At 34.9% G+C, this 20,920-nt stretch overlaps 2 protein-coding genes across 4 annotated transcripts; one reads left to right on the top strand and one right to left on the bottom strand.

The window, feature by feature from the left end:
* Positions 1-651: 651 nt before the first annotated feature.
* SRS2 (P-loop containing nucleoside triphosphate hydrolases superfamily protein) lies at positions 652-12,924 on the top strand. Of its 3 annotated transcripts, none has more exons than XM_011086461.3 (29): positions 652-930; positions 1,209-2,019; positions 2,095-2,136; positions 2,272-2,435; positions 3,428-3,623; positions 4,092-4,148; positions 4,248-4,353; positions 4,438-4,571; positions 4,688-4,762; positions 4,874-4,999; positions 5,075-5,206; positions 5,315-5,398; positions 5,736-5,849; positions 6,502-6,602; positions 7,534-7,600; positions 7,933-7,983; positions 8,405-8,482; positions 8,658-8,867; positions 8,986-9,024; positions 9,191-9,262; positions 9,347-9,433; positions 9,517-9,573; positions 10,300-10,496; positions 10,608-10,701; positions 11,249-11,299; positions 11,795-11,857; positions 11,985-12,044; positions 12,284-12,346; positions 12,574-12,924. In XM_011086461.3, the coding sequence occupies exons 1-29, from the start codon at positions 764-766 to the stop codon at positions 12,661-12,663; spliced, it is 3,588 nt and encodes a 1,195-aa protein (XP_011084763.2). In that variant the 5' UTR covers positions 652-763; the 3' UTR covers positions 12,664-12,924. The 3 variants fall into 3 exon arrangements, with proteins under 3 accessions (XP_011084763.2, XP_088738786.1, XP_088738788.1); XM_088882660.1 differs by having other exon boundaries at positions 12,510-12,638; XM_088882662.1 differs by lacking the exon at positions 5,315-5,398.
* On the bottom strand, positions 12,838-17,805 carry LOC105166943 (protein ORANGE-GREEN, chloroplastic). Its single transcript, XM_011086462.3, has 8 exons — positions 17,494-17,805; positions 17,252-17,366; positions 16,890-17,006; positions 16,703-16,789; positions 15,830-15,906; positions 14,853-14,980; positions 14,414-14,550; positions 12,838-13,096 (listed from the first exon to the last, which is right to left on the bottom strand). The coding sequence occupies exons 1-8, from the start codon at positions 17,679-17,681 to the stop codon at positions 13,019-13,021; spliced, it is 927 nt and encodes a 308-aa protein (XP_011084764.1). The 5' UTR covers positions 17,682-17,805; the 3' UTR covers positions 12,838-13,018.
* Between the last annotated feature and the right edge of the window lie 3,115 nt (positions 17,806-20,920).

Raw genomic sequence — 20,920 nt, 5'->3', positions numbered from 1 at the left:
AAGTATTTAAAAAGTTTGAATAAAAAAAATCTAATAATCCTCCTTTATATAATAAGTATACAAGAAAAAAAATGTCGTATTCATTTAAGGTAAACAAGTTGAAAACCAAAAAAAAAGAAAAAAAAGACATACAACAATTATCTTTTTATTGCATGATAATTGGTGAATATAAGGTAACAAGTATGTATTTAAAGGTAGAAAATTGTAGGGTATTTTTACTTTTTTTTTTAGGAATGGAAATGTTGGGTCGAGTTAAATGCATTTGTGGTTGTCTCGTTTAAATTAATCTAATTGCTTCAAATATTCCTCTTGATAAAATATGTTAAGATATTGTCCAATTTGATTAATGTAGCACCGACATAATAAATTTTGTTTGACTGAGATTATAAGGCAGTAATTGTCAACTCGTAATTTAAGCAAAAAATTAGTTATTTCACATTACAAATTTAAGTGAAAATTTGTGAAATCATTTACTTATATGTAAAAAGAAAGTGTTGGTTAAGAAAATAGGTTGTGGAGAAAATATTATGTACCTTAAGACTTGTGGCAAGTGCGAGGGGGTAAATTGTGATTAGTTAAAGATAGGGGGTCTGAGCAGAATTTTTGAAAGATTTAAACGTCCCCAAAGACCACAAAAGTGACATTAGCCCATGGGAGGGAAAATTTAAACTGCACTTTCCAATGCTGGTTTTCTGATTCCTAGGGTTCAATCGAATTCTTCAAGTTTCTTACTCTTCACTTCGCTGTTAATGAAGATACAGAGATGAACAACAAGGAGAATGCGGTGGTTATACCTGCCAGAGGTGAATTATCGGCGGAGCAGCGGGCACGAATTTCGCAAAGCTTCAGAGCAGCCAAGGCACTCCTTGCCCGCAAACGGCCAAGGTTCGAGTCTGGCGCCATCTCTTGTAATCTCTTGAGCAATCAAAAGTGAGTTCTCGACGATCAGTGGTTTGTTGTTTCAGTATTCTTTTGTGTCAATTTGTTGTTTTCTTACTCTAGGCCGCTTAGAGAAAATTAATGGACGTTTCTGATTATTGCTTTTTATTGTTTGTGTTGAAATAATATTGATTGGCGGTTTGATGTTTATATTCTCCTCTCTTATGGTGTGTTACGCATAATCAATTGATTTTCTTCACACTTGTATTTGCTGCTGATAGATGAGTAAACGAATGGAATCCCTGATAGTTGAATCTTGGTTGGTATAGGTCCGAAGATGAGAAAGAAATGAAAAGTCTTGTTCAAGTTGATGGTAATAAGAGGCTGCCTCTATCCAAGATTTCTACAAACATATCATCCCAAGATCCCTTGAATGGCAGCATGTTGTCGAAGAGGAGTGATGATCATGTGAAAAGTGGGGTTAATAGTGAAATACTTCTAACTCCTGTTAGGCAAGCTGAATGCAGAAGCAGACAATGTATTCGGGATGCATCTGGCTGTGCAAATGAATTGAAGGATGAAGGTTTTGGTGTAGGGAAACTAGGTCTTCCTTCAGAAGATAGATCAATCTTAAATTCCTGTGGTTCACCATCAAGACAACATGACAGCTCATATGGATTCAAGTCAAGTTTGAGTAGCAATTCAATGAAACCACTAGTCTTTCTTGACATGAAGGACTCTATCTTGACTTCTGATTTTCTTGGTGATGATTTTGAGGAGTCAATTTTAGAAGAAATTGATGCTCTATGCGAACAAAAATCATCTGGAGACTCTGAAAGCGATGATACTACTATGAGCAGAGCAGAAAATGAGATTATAGTTAAGAGTTGTGAGGAGGATGTTGTCATAACAAATCCTAAAGTTAGCGATGAGACTTTGAAATCCAAAGAAATTCTAAATTCTAATGTTGACCAAGCATGTGGAGTGGAAGGGGTAGGTATATCAGAGAATAAACTAACAAAGAATATGCCTGAGGAGTATGCAAAGTATATTCAGTCGCTGAATGATAAGCAGCAGGAAGCAGCATGTAGTGACATTTCAATTCCTTTGGTGATTGTTGCTGGACCAGGAAGTGGGAAGGTCTGCATTTCTCCAACATTTTGAATTGCATCTTGCTTACTTTTCATTATCATAACATTCTGGTTCATGTTTCAGACGTCCACCATGGTTGGTCGTGTTTTAATGCTTCTATATGAGGTAGTATTATATAACTGAATGCTTATCTTAATCATGTTTATCATTTTTCCATCGTATTAAGTGGGGCTTAACTGGTCTGCTTGGACCTCCACCCTTAGTCATGCTTCTCTCAGCTGCATTCTTGAATAATTCCAGGGTATCAGTCCATCCAATATTCTGGCGATGACATTTACTACAGCTGCTGCAGCTGAAATGCGGGAGAGGATAGGAGCAATTGCTGGGAAGGCAGCAGCAAAAGAGCTCACTATCAGCACATTCCACTCATTTTCTTTGCAGCTTTGTCGTTCGCATGCTGAGAAGTATGTACATGTGAAACCTCATGCAAAATAATTTGATTCTCAGTGCATTTATTATTTTTGTTGTGGGAATAAGTTCACAAATAAAAGAACTAAGAAATTGCGGTTCACCTACTTCAATATATTGCCAGTTTGTAGGCATATTGCAGGTGAAAACCAGGTCAAAATTAATTATGTGGTGTAACATCACATGCATATTTCCTTCCTACTTGAAAGATGAACAGAAATTGCTTTTGACAGGTCACAGCTTGTGAGTACCTAATGTAAATGGAACCAATCACTCTTAAGTTGGAAAAATATATAGTATGTTATACTCCAGAATTCATTTTGTTCTTTTCCTACTTTCCCCCCTTTTTTCTTTTCCTTTAAGTTAAATGTTGTTGGAAAAAAGTTCTGTAAAGTGTTGATTGCAACCTTCTTTTGGTTGCTTTCGACATGTAATCTTATGTATTTTAATTATTAGTTTCACAGAGTTTTCCATTTTGTTTGAAATCTTTCCATAGATTTTTCAAATATATCTAGGGTACTTGGTAGAGTTTGCTTGCACATAATGGACGAAACCAATATTGGTCTCATCTACTTCATTTATCCTTTTGAGGAGAATCCATTGTTAGTTTTGCCTACTTAACTCCTTTGGTTTTAGATCCTCAATATGCTTTCTAATAACCAGACTGGGGCACGACCAAACACTTCCATTTTATCAGTTATCTCGATCCAACTCAAATTTTTCATTGACTTGTCAATGCTATTCCCTTTCTTGGATATTCATAAAAATGTATGCATTATTGTTCCATGGACGACAGGCTATTCTAACTTTTGTCCATAGAACATGGGACATCCTATTTACTGTAAAAACAAACATACTTGAGTTTCATTCCATGGATGCCATAATGTTCTCACTCTTCTCTTATATAGTTCTTCATCTAAATTCCGGTCATGTGTATTGTAAAACACATATTTCCATAGAAATATTAACATGTTAGCTCATCCAATAGGATAGGCCGCACCCCTGATTTTTTGATATATGGGCATGGACAACAGAGAAAAGCTATCATAGAGGCTGTCCGCCTGTTGGAGGATGGAAAGAGAAGGCCCAGTAATGAGGTCTGCAAGCTCACTGAGTTGTCTGATATTAATTCTCCTAAACATTTTAAAGATAAGTCAAAGAAATGGCTCAAGTTTGTGACCCAGGTAAACATGTCTTTACCTTTATACCAGTTTACATTTCTGAATACGAGTTTAATGTTCTTTTAAAGTTCGTTGGTCTAGTAGCGAAAATTGATCACTTCCTCTATATTGCTATACAATACTTGCAAATGTGTACCTCTAATAGTACAATTGATTAGGGGAAAATTCCCTTAGCTAGAAAGTTAGGATACATATTGTAATGTTTTAGAATCTGTAGAGTTTGAAAGACCTCATAATGCAGCAAGTATGAAATCAATGCTTTATTGGCTCAGAGATGCACATTCTGGATTTTATTACATTTCTGCTTTTGCTTATGGCAAAATAAATTGTAAGGGAGTAGGCCGCATGGCGAAAACACTTGCATAGAATTGAGTTACCTTACAACTAGATAGCCAAATGTCATACTCCTAGATTTTATGCATCACATGGTTATGTTACTTATTTTCACGCTGCAAACTTGGTTCATTTCAGGCTAAAGCTGCTGGAAGGTTACCTGAAGATTTTCGTAAAATGGGTGATGAGACAGGAGTAAGCTGTTACTTAAATAATTTATCCCTTTCTTTTTTAATTCTCCTTTGCTACTGTCGTTTATCTCAGCATTCTATGTTGTTTTGATATCTTCTTCAGGCAATAATTCTTCAGAACTACAACGACATACTAAAATCTTGTAATGCTTTGGATTACCATGATTTTATCAGCTATTCTGTGAAGCTACTTACCGATTTTCCAGAAGGTTTACCATCTAAACATATATAAGTGTTGATTCAACATGTTATAAATGATTGTCTTTTTAATTAAATTCTGTTTTTGACTGAAGTGTTCGAAGAGTGTCAAGAATCATGGAAAGCAATTGTGATTGATGAGTTTCAGGACACAAGTGCCATGCAATATGGCTTGCTGCGCATTCTTGCATTGCACAAACGCATAACTATTGTTGGGGATGAAGATCAGGTGCATTTCATTCTTAATATCCTTCAATCCGGAACTTTGTATTTCTTTCTTCTGAATTTACTTTTCTTTTTTCTAAAGATACATTTTGTCTGATTAATCAAAGTATCATTATGCAGTCAATTTTCAGTTTCAATGGTGCTGATGTTTGTGGATTTGATTCATTCAGAAAAGATTTCCCAATGTACAAAGAGGTTAGGCTGACAATAAGCTTTTTGTTTTTCAAGAATCCGACCTATCTGTAAAATGCTACAATGTCTAGTTATGAGGTGTCTTGATAATGGTGCTTCTCATCATCTATTTAGGTCAGACTGAATATAAATTACAGGTCTACTCGCTGTATTGTTGAAGCTGCATCATTTCTTATACGAAATAATTTAAACCGATGCAAGTCGAAGGATGTCCTGACTGACAATTCTTCAGGATCAAAGGTAATAAGCCTTTGTAAAGTTGACCTTTTACCTTTCTGCACTGACTAATTTAGATTTTGGAACCATATTGATTAGATAACTATTAAGGAATGTTGCAACGAAGAGGCACAGTGTGCTTTTGTGGTCGATAAAATACTGGAAATTACATCAGATGGTTCATCTGGGAAGTGCTCCTATGGCGGTATTGCTGTTCTCTACCGGAGGCAGGTTAAGTTCTTTTTTTTGTTTTTAGTCTAATTACAACCAGAGTTTGGGAGAAGTTAAACTTTGTGCGTCCTTCAAAAATTTTGGTGTTGCCTATTTTCCTCTGAACAGGCAACAGGGAAAATATTCCAAAGTGCATTCCGCGATAGAAAAATTCCATTTAACATTCATGGGGTGGCTTTCTATCGCAAAAAGGTAGCCTCACATTTCAGTTTATCTTTGTGGAACTCTCTTTGATGTTTATTTGTTGTGGCCGTTCGGCAAGAGGGGAGTTTATTTTTGGAGTTTAAACAAAACAATTGGAGTGTTGAGACTTGTATAAGCATGCAAATAGAAATTTGATAACCCAGGAAAGGGGAATGTCACCCCCCCAAAAAAAAAAGAAAAGAAAGGCTTTTGGAGGCAGACTGACATGCTACAACATATTAATATTTGAATAAGTAAAGAGCTTTAACTTAAAACTGCAGAAAGCAATTGGTCTGGTCTTGCTGCCGTTCATCTTTTTGACTGAGCTAGTTTTGTCCTATAACAGGTGGTCCGAGCCATTATAGCTATGCTGAGTACTACGTTGCCTGGTTGTGATGATGGCCCCTTTCGTCGAGTATTCAAGGCTTTACTTCCATTTGATAAAGAGGAAAAGAAGAAGGTATACCTAGTCTTTTACCATCCATTTATACTAGGTAATATTTTTAGGTCCCGTTTGCTTTTGTATTATGATTTGTTTGGGCGGTAACATATATTTGTATTAACTGGATGATGAAAAAAAAAAGCCGGTTGTAGGTAGTTTACTTGTTTTCATTGTGTAGTTGGGATTCAACCCATTCCATTTTTGCTTCATTTTATTAAATGCATAATAAGGGGCATTTGACATATTTTACCCTCCATTATTATCAAATATATTTAAATTGAAAAAAGAAGAAAAAGGATGTTCAAGGGACATTTTGTGCCGTGATGAGGAAGAAGGCTGGGGCCGCCGTTGAGTGGGAAAGAATAAGGCGGGGGGTTGGGGGAGGGGAGGAGGAAGAAGGAAGGTGCGGCAGGGGGCAGGCAGGGGGTGAGGCTGTGAGGGGGTAATTTTACTCTTTATTGATTAGGCTATTGGTTGAGTTATTAAGATTGATCACTAATTAATACTGGGGTCAGGCCTCCAAGTCCGGGACTCCGGGCCCCCATCCCTGAAAGTAAACAGCATGCTAACTTGTAAAATTCATCTTATTCAAGCTAATCAGCCCACTTCTAGGTTTAAGCCTCTTTGACTATTCAACTGCAGTCTCAATACTTGCTTATCACTTCTTCAGGTAATTGAACACATTGACAAGGTTTCAACTGTAAGAAAATGCAGCTTTATTTCAGCAGCATGTGACATATTTAGTGCGAAGATATCAGGAACCTTTAAGAGGTTTGTTATATTATTTATTTTTAGAGAAATTAGTTTGAACTCATACAACTGTGACTTGTGTAAAAATTTATATTTAATGCACTTGTTGGTACTAGTTGATGATATCATTCATCCCTTTTGCAAATTCTTGGCAGTATTCCCTATAAGAGGGGTGGTGTTTTATACATTTCCGATGATGCACTGGTTTAAGTAAACCTATTAAGCATAACTTCCTTGTTCTATGTTCCAGATGATGTCGTTGGATACCCTACAGAATTATACAACTAAAAATCTTTGAGATGTTGAATGGCTGCTCAACTTACTGCTGTTGAACTTTTAATTTTGTGAAGTAGGTTTTTCTTGTAACTAGTATTTGAAGAGACGCTCTGACAGAATAATTTGTGAAGCAGTTAGGATTAGTTTTTGTTTATTAGTCTGTACCTGAGTTGATTATGTTAAGAAAATAGGATAGATACCCAGAAAGCTAAAATAATGCTGTATTTGCAATTACCTCCATCCAGTCATTGTTGAGAGCTCTATATGGAAAATCAAAGACCTGCAGTACTGCATGTGTATTTATATCAGGTTTATTATATTTCTAAGACTTCAAACTAAACACTACAAGTTTTTTAACTTGAAATATGCAGATAATTTAGCCTATTTATATAATTGTATAAGCAAAAAATTGTTCAACATGAGAAAATGCCTTTCAACAATGAATATCTTCTTGTGCTTTATGCATCCTAGAAAATCATCCTTTCTACAAGAGTATCTACTTATCCAATATTTTGCAGAATTATGGTTATTAGAGTGATTATGAGATTCTTTATTTGAAGTTTTATGTGTCTTTCCATTTTCTTGTGCCCTATGCCTCTCTGTAGTCTGCAATTGACTCATGAAGCATCAAATCTCTTGTAACATATTCTTTCTTTGACCATGTAATTTATTACAGGAGTCAACTGACGCAAGGGCGTAAGGTGTTGCTCACTCTAGACATGATATCAAAACTTGTTCATAGGGTCAGTCATAACTTGACAAACTTGATTTGTGTGTGTTTCTTTGTCTGCTGATGTCCAAATATATAATGATCATCAACTTCATTGTATGAGGATTTTCAGTTGCTGCAACATATATTGGTTGATGGAGTTTAATTCATTGTTAACATGTGAAACTTTAGTTCTTTACCTTTTCTTGGACCCTTGCCTCTCTTATATTTAACTTTCTACAGAAGGCATGCACTGTGTGTCTATACATATGTTTTATTCTTTGGACGGTCCATGATCTTTTCCCTACTTTTCGTTTGTATTATATCTTAATAAGCTTGTCCTTGCACCACATCTCACGCTTGCAGGAACAGTCAATTTCAGCTGTTATCACTTCTGTGGCAAACATGATACCTCAGGTTGGTTTTTTCTTTTATGGAGTTGTCTGTTTAAAAGGATGCATGTAAATAAGTGATGTGTTTGTAGTTGATTTTTTGTAATACCATTGATGCTCATTGCTGTTGTCGATTGTGATCATTTTTGCTATTTCAATGAATGATGGCTGATACTGTTTATAGTTACTGACCTAATAATAGTGGGTTTCTGTTGAGTCACACTTTAGTATATCTTTGCCTTCAAATCCTCCTTCTCATGTACTTCCAATCTCAGTTTTAAATATATGATGAACTTTTAGGTGGGTTTAGTCTTTTTCTTTTCTTTTTTTTACCTTCTCAGTTTCTTAATCCTTTTGCATTGTTTGCTACAACTAGTACAGGTAATGTTGCATAATTGTTCTATTAGCACAGTAAAACTTTTGCTTCCGAAATATTTGCTCTGTAGAAATACCTTCTTGAACAACGAGCAGTTCTTGATGTTGATGGAAGCAAGCTGCTGAATGAAGATAATGATCTTCGATCTGTAAGCATGAATTTCTTTATTCTTCACTTTCCACTTTCATGATGCATTAGGGAATACGAGTATTTTTTTCGGTTGATATTCTTGCCGGCAATATTAAATGTAACGCCTTTTCGTCAAGTGAGGGAAGTATAATTTTGTTGGCAACAAACCATAATTCGGTTGCCCCACCATGCAGGTGTTGCAGTATCTGTTGGATGATGTGTCCCTGTTTTTGACAACCGTACATACTGTTGCAGAGCGTTGCAACGATAATACAACAGAAGGGAAAGGTTGCATGACTACAATTAAAGCTTTTATTGACTATATATCTGGACGTGAAAGAGAAAATTTTCGTTCAAGAAGGCATGATGATGAAGACTCTGTTACCATTACCACAATCCATCAGGTTATGCTGCACACCGACCGCCATTAATTTTAGCTGTTGTCCTTGGAGTTTGGTTCTGCTGCCAAAGGCAACTTTTCTACTGATGTCATCAACTCTTTTGGTCATTTCTATTTTGCAGTCAAAAGGCTTAGAGTGGGACACAGTTTTCATTGTGAAGGTACTAATTTGATTATTGGCTTTACTGTAGCTCAAGTCCTGGCATTACATGACATAGTACTTGTCATGAATATATGCAGTTTGCTACAGGATGCTGCTTGATTAGGAATGGGAATTATTTGTTTACTATCTGTTATCACTTATAGACCTAATATTTGGACACCCAGGCAAATGAAGCTGAGATTCCCCTGTTGCACGAATATAATGGCATTCTGAATGAGAGTGCTACCTCACTTGAGGTAAGATTAAGTGTTTGGATCAAGACCTTCTGATGAGCTTTTCAAAAATATTCTTTATTATCTGACTTGCACTACAAATGTTAGGAAGAGAGACGCTTGTTATATGTGGCGATGACTCGAGCGCGCAAGAAACTTTTCATGCTATACGTGATTATGGATTCTAATTGGCAGGTGCAAGCAACAAAATGCTTTTGATTCTGCGTTAACTCTTCATAATCTTCGTTTAAGCACCAGTAAAGCAAACTTCTTTTCAGGTTCTTCAACCATCACGATTTCTTAGAGAAATTCCAAATCACCTATTGGAGGCTCAGGTAAAACCTTCTTTCAATTATAGATCTTCTCGCTGTAAAGTTATGCTCGAATTGTGCACGAAGATCACATTTCTCTTTCTTGCATAACTTTATCATTATATCATTTTCAACTGAATAAAATCTTCAGTAATAAAATCTTGATATTCTAAACCATTCCATGGTACACTTAAGTACAACACACACGTTTAATATTCAAATTGAGAATAAACTAGGAAAGATATCAAAATCAATTGTCTATAGCGCAATCCATTAGGTCAAGTGAATGGATGACACCGTTGAGAACTTCTGTGTAACATAGAAGAATACATATAGGTCGACCCACAATCAATTTTAATATTCATTTGTCCTGTATTTTCCATAAATCATAAGAAAATAAAAGATGCCTTCTATCTCTATGTTGGTCCTTCTCTCCTCAGAAATCATGAGATTTCTCACCTAAATCAGACTTTTTTGTCTGTGAAGAAAAAGGAACATAAAATACTTGTATATTCATTTTACCTAGTTAAGACGAATGACCTCTAGGCCACACCATACTTTTATAGCATAAAACTCCATTCTTAGACAGTGGGCTTTTATAATGTGATCATTGGAAGGATGTTAGCAAATATAGGTGGGTTGTTTTTTGAAAAGTTAATAGCTTTGTTTCGGATTGTTCAGTCTTCTAACAATATTTGTTTATCCTTCTGGCTACGTGATCTAGATGTTATCTGGTTATTTATTTTATAGGAAGAGCTGATCTCAGCTTGTTCAGAAACAACTTACCAGCAAACTGAGCAAGAAACTCCCCGGATTTCTGTTAGTCTCAGAACAGGATCTCCTGAAAAGAATACAATGCAGCACTTTTCTGTTGATAATTTATTCAATGAATCATCCACAGAGCTTAGTGAACCTGAATACTGCAACAGCAATAACTTCTTGAAAAGGTGTTTCTCAAACACACATCTATGATGAACCGAACGTCATACAAATATTGACAACAACCGTATGTAAAATCCTCCCCATTTTTAATTCAATTTTTCATCATAAGTTTACAGGTTTAGTGCAGAAGACCGAGCTGTCATTTCCCTTTTGTTCCATCAATGGGCCAAGAAGCCTGCATTTCATGACCCCAAGAGATTACTTAACAAGGTAAATCATAATTCCTGACCCTCCAACTACAGCATCCAGTTCTCAAACTTCTATAACAGCAAGATGTCCATCCATTAGTTTGATTTTAATTATAATTGAGGAAACCCAAGGTTGACAATTTCATTGTGTTTCTTCTGCCACTATGGTGGGAGCTCAAGTAGTTCCCTAATAAGATCGAGAAATTAACTGCCTTTTTCCACTCTGGAAAATACTCAATTCGGTTGTAGGCATTAGTCTTAATAAAATTCGTAAATGCTAATGCCCTCACCATATTCAAGTTAATATTGAATCGCTATTTCTTGCAAACAACTGACATCTTCGTCAACCTTTTCTTCTGTGGGGAGTGATAAATTAGCAATGACGCTTAATTGTTGGTAGTAGCAACCTCTATGAGTTTGCATGTACATCTAACCCTTCATTCATAATGTTAGACCATGTCTTTGAGCACTTCCTGTGAGCTGTTTTCTCAACTGTCAGATGGCAACTGGTATAGCTATCTTATATCTAACATTGTGCTACTCAATTATCTAACTCATTCTTTTTACAGGTAGCTTTTGTCATTGATGAACGTTTGCGGGCCAAGAAAAGCACACACAAGGTTGTGGTAGTCCATAACTTACATTTTCCCTTTCCAAGATGTGTTGATTTCTGCTTCAATTCTCCTTTCACTCTTTTGCATTATAAGTGGTTGACTGTGTTTGCCCTCTCGTCTTGCTCTCATTTTGACCAAGTTTCACTTGAACGAGCAACTTCATTTTACCCCAAGGAGGATAAAGCAGGGAAGAAAAGGGGAAATTAGGAAACTTTTAGCCACTTGCATGCTTTATTTAAATATTTCAGTTAGCATGCCTTCTGCAGGATTTTCTCGACTGAACTTGATACTTGTGAAGAATGTACAAGTTAAATTTGGGGTTTAAAATTAAGGGAACTGCGCTATTGCCAGTTCAATGCCAGTTTAAACCTTCACCAAGGTCTTTATATCACTTATTAAATAAGAAAGTTTGGATGAACTTTATTCCTTACATATGCATTACTATAACAGAAACTTACTGTAACATATTTTGGGAGAAATGACTCCTTTGTCATTTGTCAGGATGCTTTGCGTGAGTTGAAGTCTTGTTTGACATCTGATGAGGCTTATCACTTTGCCGTATCAGTAAGTTTCTATTGCTAAATATATTGAATGCTCAATAATGAAACAACAATGCGCACATGATGAGAAAAGACCAGACCAGTTGCAGATTCTACTTAACCTACCTTATTTTCTTGAATTTTCCTATAAGGTCCTGAAGTGGGAGCAAATCCCTGCTGAAAAGCGAGCTCATTTAATGAGAGAGAAACAGGTTTGTAAAATTCAATTTGTTGGAAGCCCTCTGCTTTGATTCAAGTCTAATTACTAGCATAAACCCAAATGCAGCAAGATTCTTATTTTCTTTCTTTTGTTTGCGCTGTAGCGTCTGCTCTATGTAGAATACATCCGTATGCAAATCACAAACCTGTTTTTTCCTTTTTCAAAATTCTAGTATGTGATACTTCTAATTTTGGTTATGCAAAAAGTCAATCATACTTTTTTGTTGTTCAGGAACACTTCCAGAAACTAAGAATAGAGAGCGCCATGAATTCATCCGAACCAACTACGAAACAGGTGACTAGTAATCTTTACTTCAGTTAATGGCTTGATGTGCTCTTCTGTTGCCAAATAGATTAGTTGTTATGAGTTTGACTGTTAATGTTTAAAGCGCATTATGGTGGAATTATTCTTACTGGAATCATTTGATCAGTGTTTGATAGCTTGTTCTCGCTTTCAGATTTGGACTATGCTCAATCGAAGCTGACTCATTTCTTTCCCCCCTTGTGTTTTCCAAATAACAGATTGCATACTTACAGAACCTCGGTTGCACTACAGTACCTACATCCCGCCTCCATGCTTCTCGTTTGATCGAGGAATATAAATCATTATAACCACATTTTGATCACTGATAGGTGTCGATGCATGTCTTGTAGTCGTGCAATGAGCAGTTCGTCCTTATTGTATTTATGGAACATTTTTCTGAGCTTTAAATATTTTGAAAAAATTCAGATAATGGTTTAGTTAAGAAAGATATGAAGTTAACTAGTTAACACGTGAGACAAGAGTGGGTGAGCCTAGTATAAATGGCTCGTGTATGTTATGCTTTATTCCTAGTCTTGGCCTTAATACAACAGCCAACATATTTGAGGTAAGGTAGCAACTGTCTTTAGCCTATATGCACAAACATGTTTGGTAATATTTGGGTGAACCATGCAGGAAGAAAAGAAACTCTATATCTTCAAGATCTCAGTCAAATGGGTCAATGCGTGGGTCGTGCTCACTTGCCATAGCCATTCCCGTGCAAAGACACGTTGGGCACATGACCTGCAATACCAAAGTAGGTTACAGCAACGTGCTATCAGTGACGATAACAATATGTATTTAGATCATTTTTCTCTCTTGACATTTAATGTAATTATATATAAATTTTTTGGTTAGATTTATTTTAATCTAATATATAAAAATATAAAAAAAATTTCTATAAAATTTTTAATTTTAAAACTTACCTCTAGTTTATAAATAAATAATTACACCGTTTCATGGTCAATTTGAATTTATTATTTTTAAAATAATAACTAAAATACTCCTCTTAATCAACTGATCAAATAAGAAATATATAATTATTTTAATTTATAATATATAAATTTATATCAATTAAAATATACTTAAAATTTAATAAAAAAATATTATTTCAAAATAATAATCATAACCACCTCCACCCCACCACCTATTGGCCCCCTGCTTCCCCTCAACCTCCGCCCCCTCCCCACCCTCCCACTTTAGGCCTGGGCGACGATGATCTCCCTTGCTGCATTGTGGAATTAAAATAATATTTTATTATTAATAAATATCTGTAATGTTATATATATTAAATGTGAGAGAAGGATAAAAATATTAAAAAATATATATTTTTTCATAACTAATTCGCAGTCAAAGCGCGTGTGACTCAATTTCTGTACAGAGCGATTTCTTTGAACATTATTTTATACCACAAGGAGGTAATTAATACTTTAATTTTTTCATAGGGTATTTTTTGAACATTTCTATCATCACAGAAGGATCGCTGAATTTTTTCGTAAATTTTATATGATTTAAAAAATTATATCTACCATCCCTAAGTTTGCTATCTTCTAATAATAAGTTTATTCGTTAGTCAAAATTCACCTAATTTTCTTATACTAACAAAAAGATAAAAAAAATTATATTTAACCCTGATTAATTTATTACAGATCAAATAAATTTTTTTATGACCAAATTATTTTCATGCATATGTAATACATGTGAGGAGGTATATTTTCACCGGTTTGAAAAAAATTGTTTGATCTACAATAAGTCAGTAATAAGTTAATCGAAAATAAATATCAATTTATATTCTTTTTTTTTAATATCAACAAATTCAACGATTTTGACCAACGATGGACTTTATTTGTTAGACGGAAACAAACATAAGAAGTGCTAGATGTAATTTATCAAATCATTGATTATACAAAGTTTTAGGGGAAGAAAGTGTACTTATCCCTTCTATATATAACCTAATGATTGTCACAATTAGCAGAGAGAGGAAAAATAAATCCACAAGTCACAAAAAATAAAATCAAAAACAGGTGAATGCAAATGCAAATCAGCGTTCTGAGAGCATACCTTTCCAGATCCTGAACAATTTGAGCATCTTTCAGTTTTAGGTGGTGACAGGGGCTGGTCTCCGCTATTCAGTGTTGAGACTGGTTCAATAAGAACAAGAGATCCAGTGCTTGAACAGCGAGCACAAGCAAGATACCCTGAAAAATAAGTTTCATGAGTATCAACATGCATTTCCCGTCTTGAGCGGCAAAATATTCTCATGGTTGTTTTAATATTTAATTAAAGAGAATATCTGTTGCCCCTCTAAAAATGAAAAATAAAATGGCATTGATAAAAGGCATGCAGGAAGCTTAGGTCATTAGTGAAATCAGGAAAGCTAGCTTATGTGAGTCCAAAGTTCTGCCAAATATATATAAGAGGTGATGATCTAATTTAGGAAGTTGAAGTTGTAGCCAAGGAAAGTATCCCATGGCACAAAAGACAAATATGCAGTAATTACCTGTACCAAGACAATACTTGCATCGCTTATGCTCCTGCTGCTTCACGTTGTTTATCTCCACCACCATCAAGGCAGATATTACTCCTACTGCTCCTCCCGAGAATGATGCCACAATGGGATCAACTTGACTACAAAGTTCATAATTTCCCAGTGAGGAACATCAATGCATATGCAATACCCCTCACCTCAACTCATCTAAACTTCAGAACACCTATGTCAACCATTCATGAAATACAGGTCTTAATTCAATGGAGTAAACCACCTATAGTCCATCACATTATTGGTCTAACCCAACAATATAATTTACCAAGCAGAAAAAGAAACAGGAGAATTCACCTAATACTCTAGGTTCGGATAAGAGCACTCGTTTTTATTTGTTGCTAACCATTTCAGATTACTTAAATTTTGTCTTTCAACTTTCCCTCCATGAGGAGATCTCAGATGATGAACCAGAAGTAACTTATGTGCATTCCACATTTCCACAACACTTAATACACAGATGATTACCTCCCTGGGACACTGAGTGGTCCATAAATTCCATTTGCACAATAATAGGCTGGCACAAAAACTATAGTTGACTTCTTAGGATCTAACTAAATCTAAGTCTTGTTACCATTAACTGTTCATGACACACCAATGGATAATTAAACACATCTGCAGAAAAACAGGTTGGCATGAAAACTGCATAGATGATTTCTTTATCCAATCTAAGTCTTGTTATTGTTTAGAGTTGAAACCAAGAGAAGCCAAAAGCAGATAAATTCAATAATAATGTCCTTCTATAATTCAAGACCTACCCAGAGAGACAACAAGAGAACTACAGTATTATAGTAAAATACCACTGGCATTCTTAACCATTATATAAAGCTATATTAGCAACATACCCTATCCATGGAGTGGTAAGATAAATTTATAACAGCTAAAGTTAATCATGTAATCTGATGGAACGGGCAGTAAGAGGAGGAGAAAATGCATACCTCAATTGCATTGGAAGATGCACACTGCGAATAAAATCAGCATAAGATGTCCCCCCAAGTCCAAGTTTTAGCTCCAGCTGATGTCACAAAAAGGGAATACCAGGATTAGAACCACGAGACTTATAACAACTCTCGGTGTGACGAAGATCTTCTTTTCTTTCCTTTTTTTCCCATGTGATAGAATCACTTCACAGTAGACAATCTTTCATACTTACTCATTTTGTTTCTAGTTTCTAACTATTTTTAGGTGTCTACTTTTACTACCACCGGGATCAATGCTAAGAATAACCGCTGCTAAACGTATCAGGTTCAAGCACCTGATTATTAGTCAGCCCACTTCATTATTCTTTTGGGATATAATTGAGTCATATACTGCCTATAATGTGCACAAAAATCATCAGATATTTCTGAATATGCACTATACTCAGGGAAAACATCTTCAGAAATATAGTTCACTACCAAAATTACCTCTCCTCTCTTAACCAAACAAAGGAGTCAAGAAAAAATCACCAATTTCTCACGTAGTTAAAAATGTCACATGAGCATTTACCATATCTACTTCTGTCTACATTCAACTATGCTAAATCTTAAATCAATTCAACCTATACTTAAGCACCCAGAATATTTAATTTTTCAAGATAGTGTGAGAAAAGCATAGTCACTTGACAAGTTTATGTCACAATATGATGTTCCATCACATGACAGGATGATGGAACAGACAAAAGAATAACATGCACCATCAGAATTTATATTTTCCCTTTTTACACACATGAAGATGCATTGGCTGGGAACTAATTTAACCAGAACCACGATGTTGTCCCTAGTAACTCATCAGTAGCCCGAGAATCATAACGAAAGTGCAGTAGAACTTACCGTGGGAGCTAGAAGTCCACCAAAGAGCATGACTCCAGCAATAAGTGAGAAACACATAGCATAGTATTCTTTAAGATTTGATGAGTTCTGCAAATAACTCATTTATCAGACATCACTCTGGCCATAAGTTGTAGACATGAATAGTTAAAGCAATTAGTCCCATATAAAGCATCGAAAAATGATTTACCAAAGGAGGCAAAAAGGGAATGAATGAAGGAAAATTGGGAAGCTCATTCTCTTGCTCTTCGTTTATAATACCAAGCTCGGCGCTTTTAATTCTTTGCTGTATTCTCAGCCGACGAACCTACAAAATTTCACAATAGCAATATAGCCATACAGCACCTAACTGTGCCAGAAATGAAGAATAATAGATCTAACTAACATCCTACAATTCAACCACGAATCATAATTTATTTTGTATAGAGAAATTAAAATATTAAAGCTATAAAAAGCTTTCTGATATTGTGTGGTGTGTATAGGTTACAGAATTTAAACTCTCTTTAGTCTCCCCCACTAAAAAAGAAAAAAGATTAATGAGAAAACACTAACCTCCTCCATATGCAAAAAGATTTTATTCCGTCGACTGCGGATATTATCCTGAATTTCCTGCAACTCCATCTTTGCAAAGTCCTGTACCGTCTCCGGCCCTTCTATTATACAAAACCTGCGAACAAACGAGCCTCAATCTCTCACGTTCCAATTCACCACCAAAAAATCACAAAAAAAGAGCACCAAATCCGGAAGACACCACTAAAAAGGTGGTGCACATCATAAATCAATAGACACATTACGCGGCGGAATTTCTGTCAGCCGATGAATCGGAGTCAACGGAGGCAGCAAAAGACGACGCGTCTGCGTCCGACGCCATGGATCGCCATTTAAGATTGGACTTCAACTTTCCCCGGAGATATCCTCTTGATTCAGATGAATAACACGGCGCCGGCAAATGAGAAATCGTCAAAATCCGAGAACAGAGCATTTCGGCAGCGAAATCGAGGGTTCCAGTCGGCTGAAAACGAACGACGAGTAGGAGAAAGAGTATAATAGTAGCATAGAATCTCTCAACTCTAACTCAACTCAAGTGGCGAGCTGAAGCCATTTTCTATTTGGCGTCGTGGGAAATATAAAAATCTGGTGGGAAAATTAAGGCGCTTACACGTGTGACCCTTTCTATTGGCTGATGGGTCAACTTCATATGTCACTCCAACTTCAAATTAAACAGAATGAATATATTTACGGCAAAAATTTCACTTTTGATCATGTAACTATAGGGTGTGTTACACTTTTCGTCTTTTATCTTTTGAATAAGCGTATTTAATTATGTAGTTTTGATTCGTTTGATACATTTAGTCTTGTAACTATTGATAGAACAATTTTAGTCTTATATGTATTTTACGAAAACACATTTTGTTCTGTAATTTATAGAAGCTGACACTTTTAGTACTACTTTTGACCAGAATAAAAAAAATAATTTTCGAAAAAAAATGCGTGGTGCTCACTCGCATAAGGTGCTGATGTTGTGGGAAATAGAATAAAATCGTATTTTTTCACAAGAATCCCATTCATTCTCAAACCAACATTAACTTTTCCTTTCACCTTGAAACCCTAATTTTCACCCAAATCCTACCAATTCTCGTCCCATTTATGTATCGAGACAAAATTTGTCTAATTCACTTTCATCCCGTACTTAATCCGTCTTGAAGGTGGTGTTTTTTGCTGAAAAAGGAGGCTAGTGAGTAATCAGTAAGTAACAAAAAATGTTTGAGAATTATTCAATTGCAACTGGAGATGACTTGTCTGTTGAGGACATCTTGGACAAATGACATTCAAGAAGAATGTTTCGTTCATGTGAAAATACGGGGTTAGCCAATGATTTTGTTTCTATAATTTATGTTGGTGTTTGTGTAATCATTTGGAGGTTTGGGGAAATTAGGGTTGAAATGAGGAATCAGTGCAAGGCTCATAAAAAGGTATGATAGTGTTTAGTAATTAACGCCTGAAAACAAGTATATTTCTCTATAACCATATTTCACTCGCCAACAAAGCAGGACTAAAAGTGTCAATTTTTATAAATTACAGGATTGAATGTGTTTTCATAAAAAGTATATAGGACTAAAATTCTTATGTCAATAGCTACAGGACTAAATGTATTAAAAATATCAAAATTATGGGACTAAATATATTTATTCAAGAAATAAAGGACGAAAAGTGCAGCACACCTATAGTTACAGGACGAAAAATGAAATTTTGCCTATATTTAATTTTTCCCCTAATTATAGAAGAAAAGTTATTATAGTGTAGACACATTGGTGAAGTCGAGGTTGGGCTGATTTCGCGATTTGAGTTTAGGTAGGGTCCAACATTCAAATAAAGTATATCTTAAAGTATTTTTAGTTCTCAATCTGAATTATGAATTGGTCTACAATATGAATCGTTAAGTTTACTAAGATGGCTTTTAGCTAAAAAACTTTGATACTTAAATCAATTCGATTATAGTTAACGGAGTCACATAACTAGACGTCATAGTCATAAATGCATATTTTGTATTATGTAGCTCTTGATATTTATAATAGGAGTTTGTGTGTCAAGAGTGTATTGATCTATGTGTTTCAAAACACGTTCTTAAAAGGAGTCAAGGATAGACAATATGTATAATGAGTTTCTCGACCCAACCCGAGTAAAAACAAACTCAGGCATGTGTCCTTTTTCGTAATTTTTGACAATTTGAAGGACAAAAGCGTCTTTTCCAAACTTTCAAGTGGGATATTTTAGATAAACAAAATCACCAGATTGTCATTGGATCCCACCTAATAATGCTCTTTTGGACTCAATAGTTTAGTGGTGAGAGTGTAGCGAGTGGGGGTTGGGTGCTGACTTTGATAGATGGAATTGTTGTTGGATGGATACAAATTCTTTTGAGATGGAAAACTCATAAATGTCCTTTCAGATGTGAAATGTTCAAGAATGGATAAATTTTAGGCTCGCATTTTCTTCCCTTGAAAAGGATATTTTGATATGATTAAATTGTTATGTATTTAATATACCAAAAATATTATATAAATTCATAATTCTAGAACATAGTATGTGCCCGTTTGGCCTCATGATTGAACAGACTAAATTTATGTTCGACTGCAAATACAATTTTTTATATCATTTGGCTCTTTTTTCTTGAAATTATTTTTAGAATTACCCGAAACCACGTCTTGATAAAAAACTATCATATATAAGTTTTAATCCCACAATAATTATTTTTTTATCTAGTTACTTTTCTACCAATACCAATTGACATGAGGTTAGTTTTAGAATATTGGAATTGTAATTACAAAAGCCATAATTTTTTTTTTCCAAAATCATCAATTTTGTCATAATCAATTATAAAATTGAATTTTAAATTAATAATAGTCCCAATAAGCAATATAATTTGTTGATTTATACACATTAAATAAACTTGTACGATTGCCAATAAAAAATATTTTTTTATTAATTAATTTTAGTAATTTAATTTATATTTTTTTCATGTTATAGGAGTAATATCAAATAATAAAATGATAAACTATAAAATTTCAAAATATTAAATATGTGAAAAACTATAAATTTTATTAGTGTCAAATTATTCAAATTATATAAAAATTCTAATATCGACTGTAGATATACGATTCTAGAAATAATTTAAAAACATTAGATTTAAATTAAAATTATTATAATGAGAATAAAATAGTCGAGAAATAATTGAACTTATTTAAAAAAAAATAAGTTAAAAAAATCTCAAAATACTCATTTGAAAAGCCGTTTTCAAAATCATCGCAAACACGCCTTTTATCACTTGGTTAAAAAAAATAGAATTGAAATAAATTTTATAATTTAAAAAAGAAAAACAAATTCCCCTTTTGCCCCCATCGAACAACTTCTTCACCATTGATGAGAAAAAATGGATCTGAAATAGAGTGCATACGCAGCCGCCTAACCCTAAAACTGCAAAAAACCCGCTTATAAATATTCCCATCCATTCAGCTCAGCCTCTCTCCTCCTATCAACTCACAGCTTTCTCCTCTGCATTTCTGGAATTCCTCAATCGCTAAACCCCAATTTATATATACACTTGTCTTTTGTATCTATTATTTTCCTTGATTAAAGATCGCTGTGATGACTGCACAAAGTTCAAGCTCAACAGACCGGATCGCCAGAGGCTTCCTTAGCCTTTTGCATGTCGATTCTTCC

The sequence above is a fragment of the Sesamum indicum genome, linkage group LG7, assembly GCF_026168435.1.
Source record: "Sesamum indicum cultivar Baizhima isolate 11 linkage group LG7, ASM2616843v1, whole genome shotgun sequence".
Classification (NCBI taxonomy): Eukaryota; Viridiplantae; Streptophyta; class Magnoliopsida; order Lamiales; family Pedaliaceae; genus Sesamum; species Sesamum indicum.
Note: the sequence above shows the minus strand (reverse complement) of the source record. Positions and strands in the feature narration are given on the sequence as shown.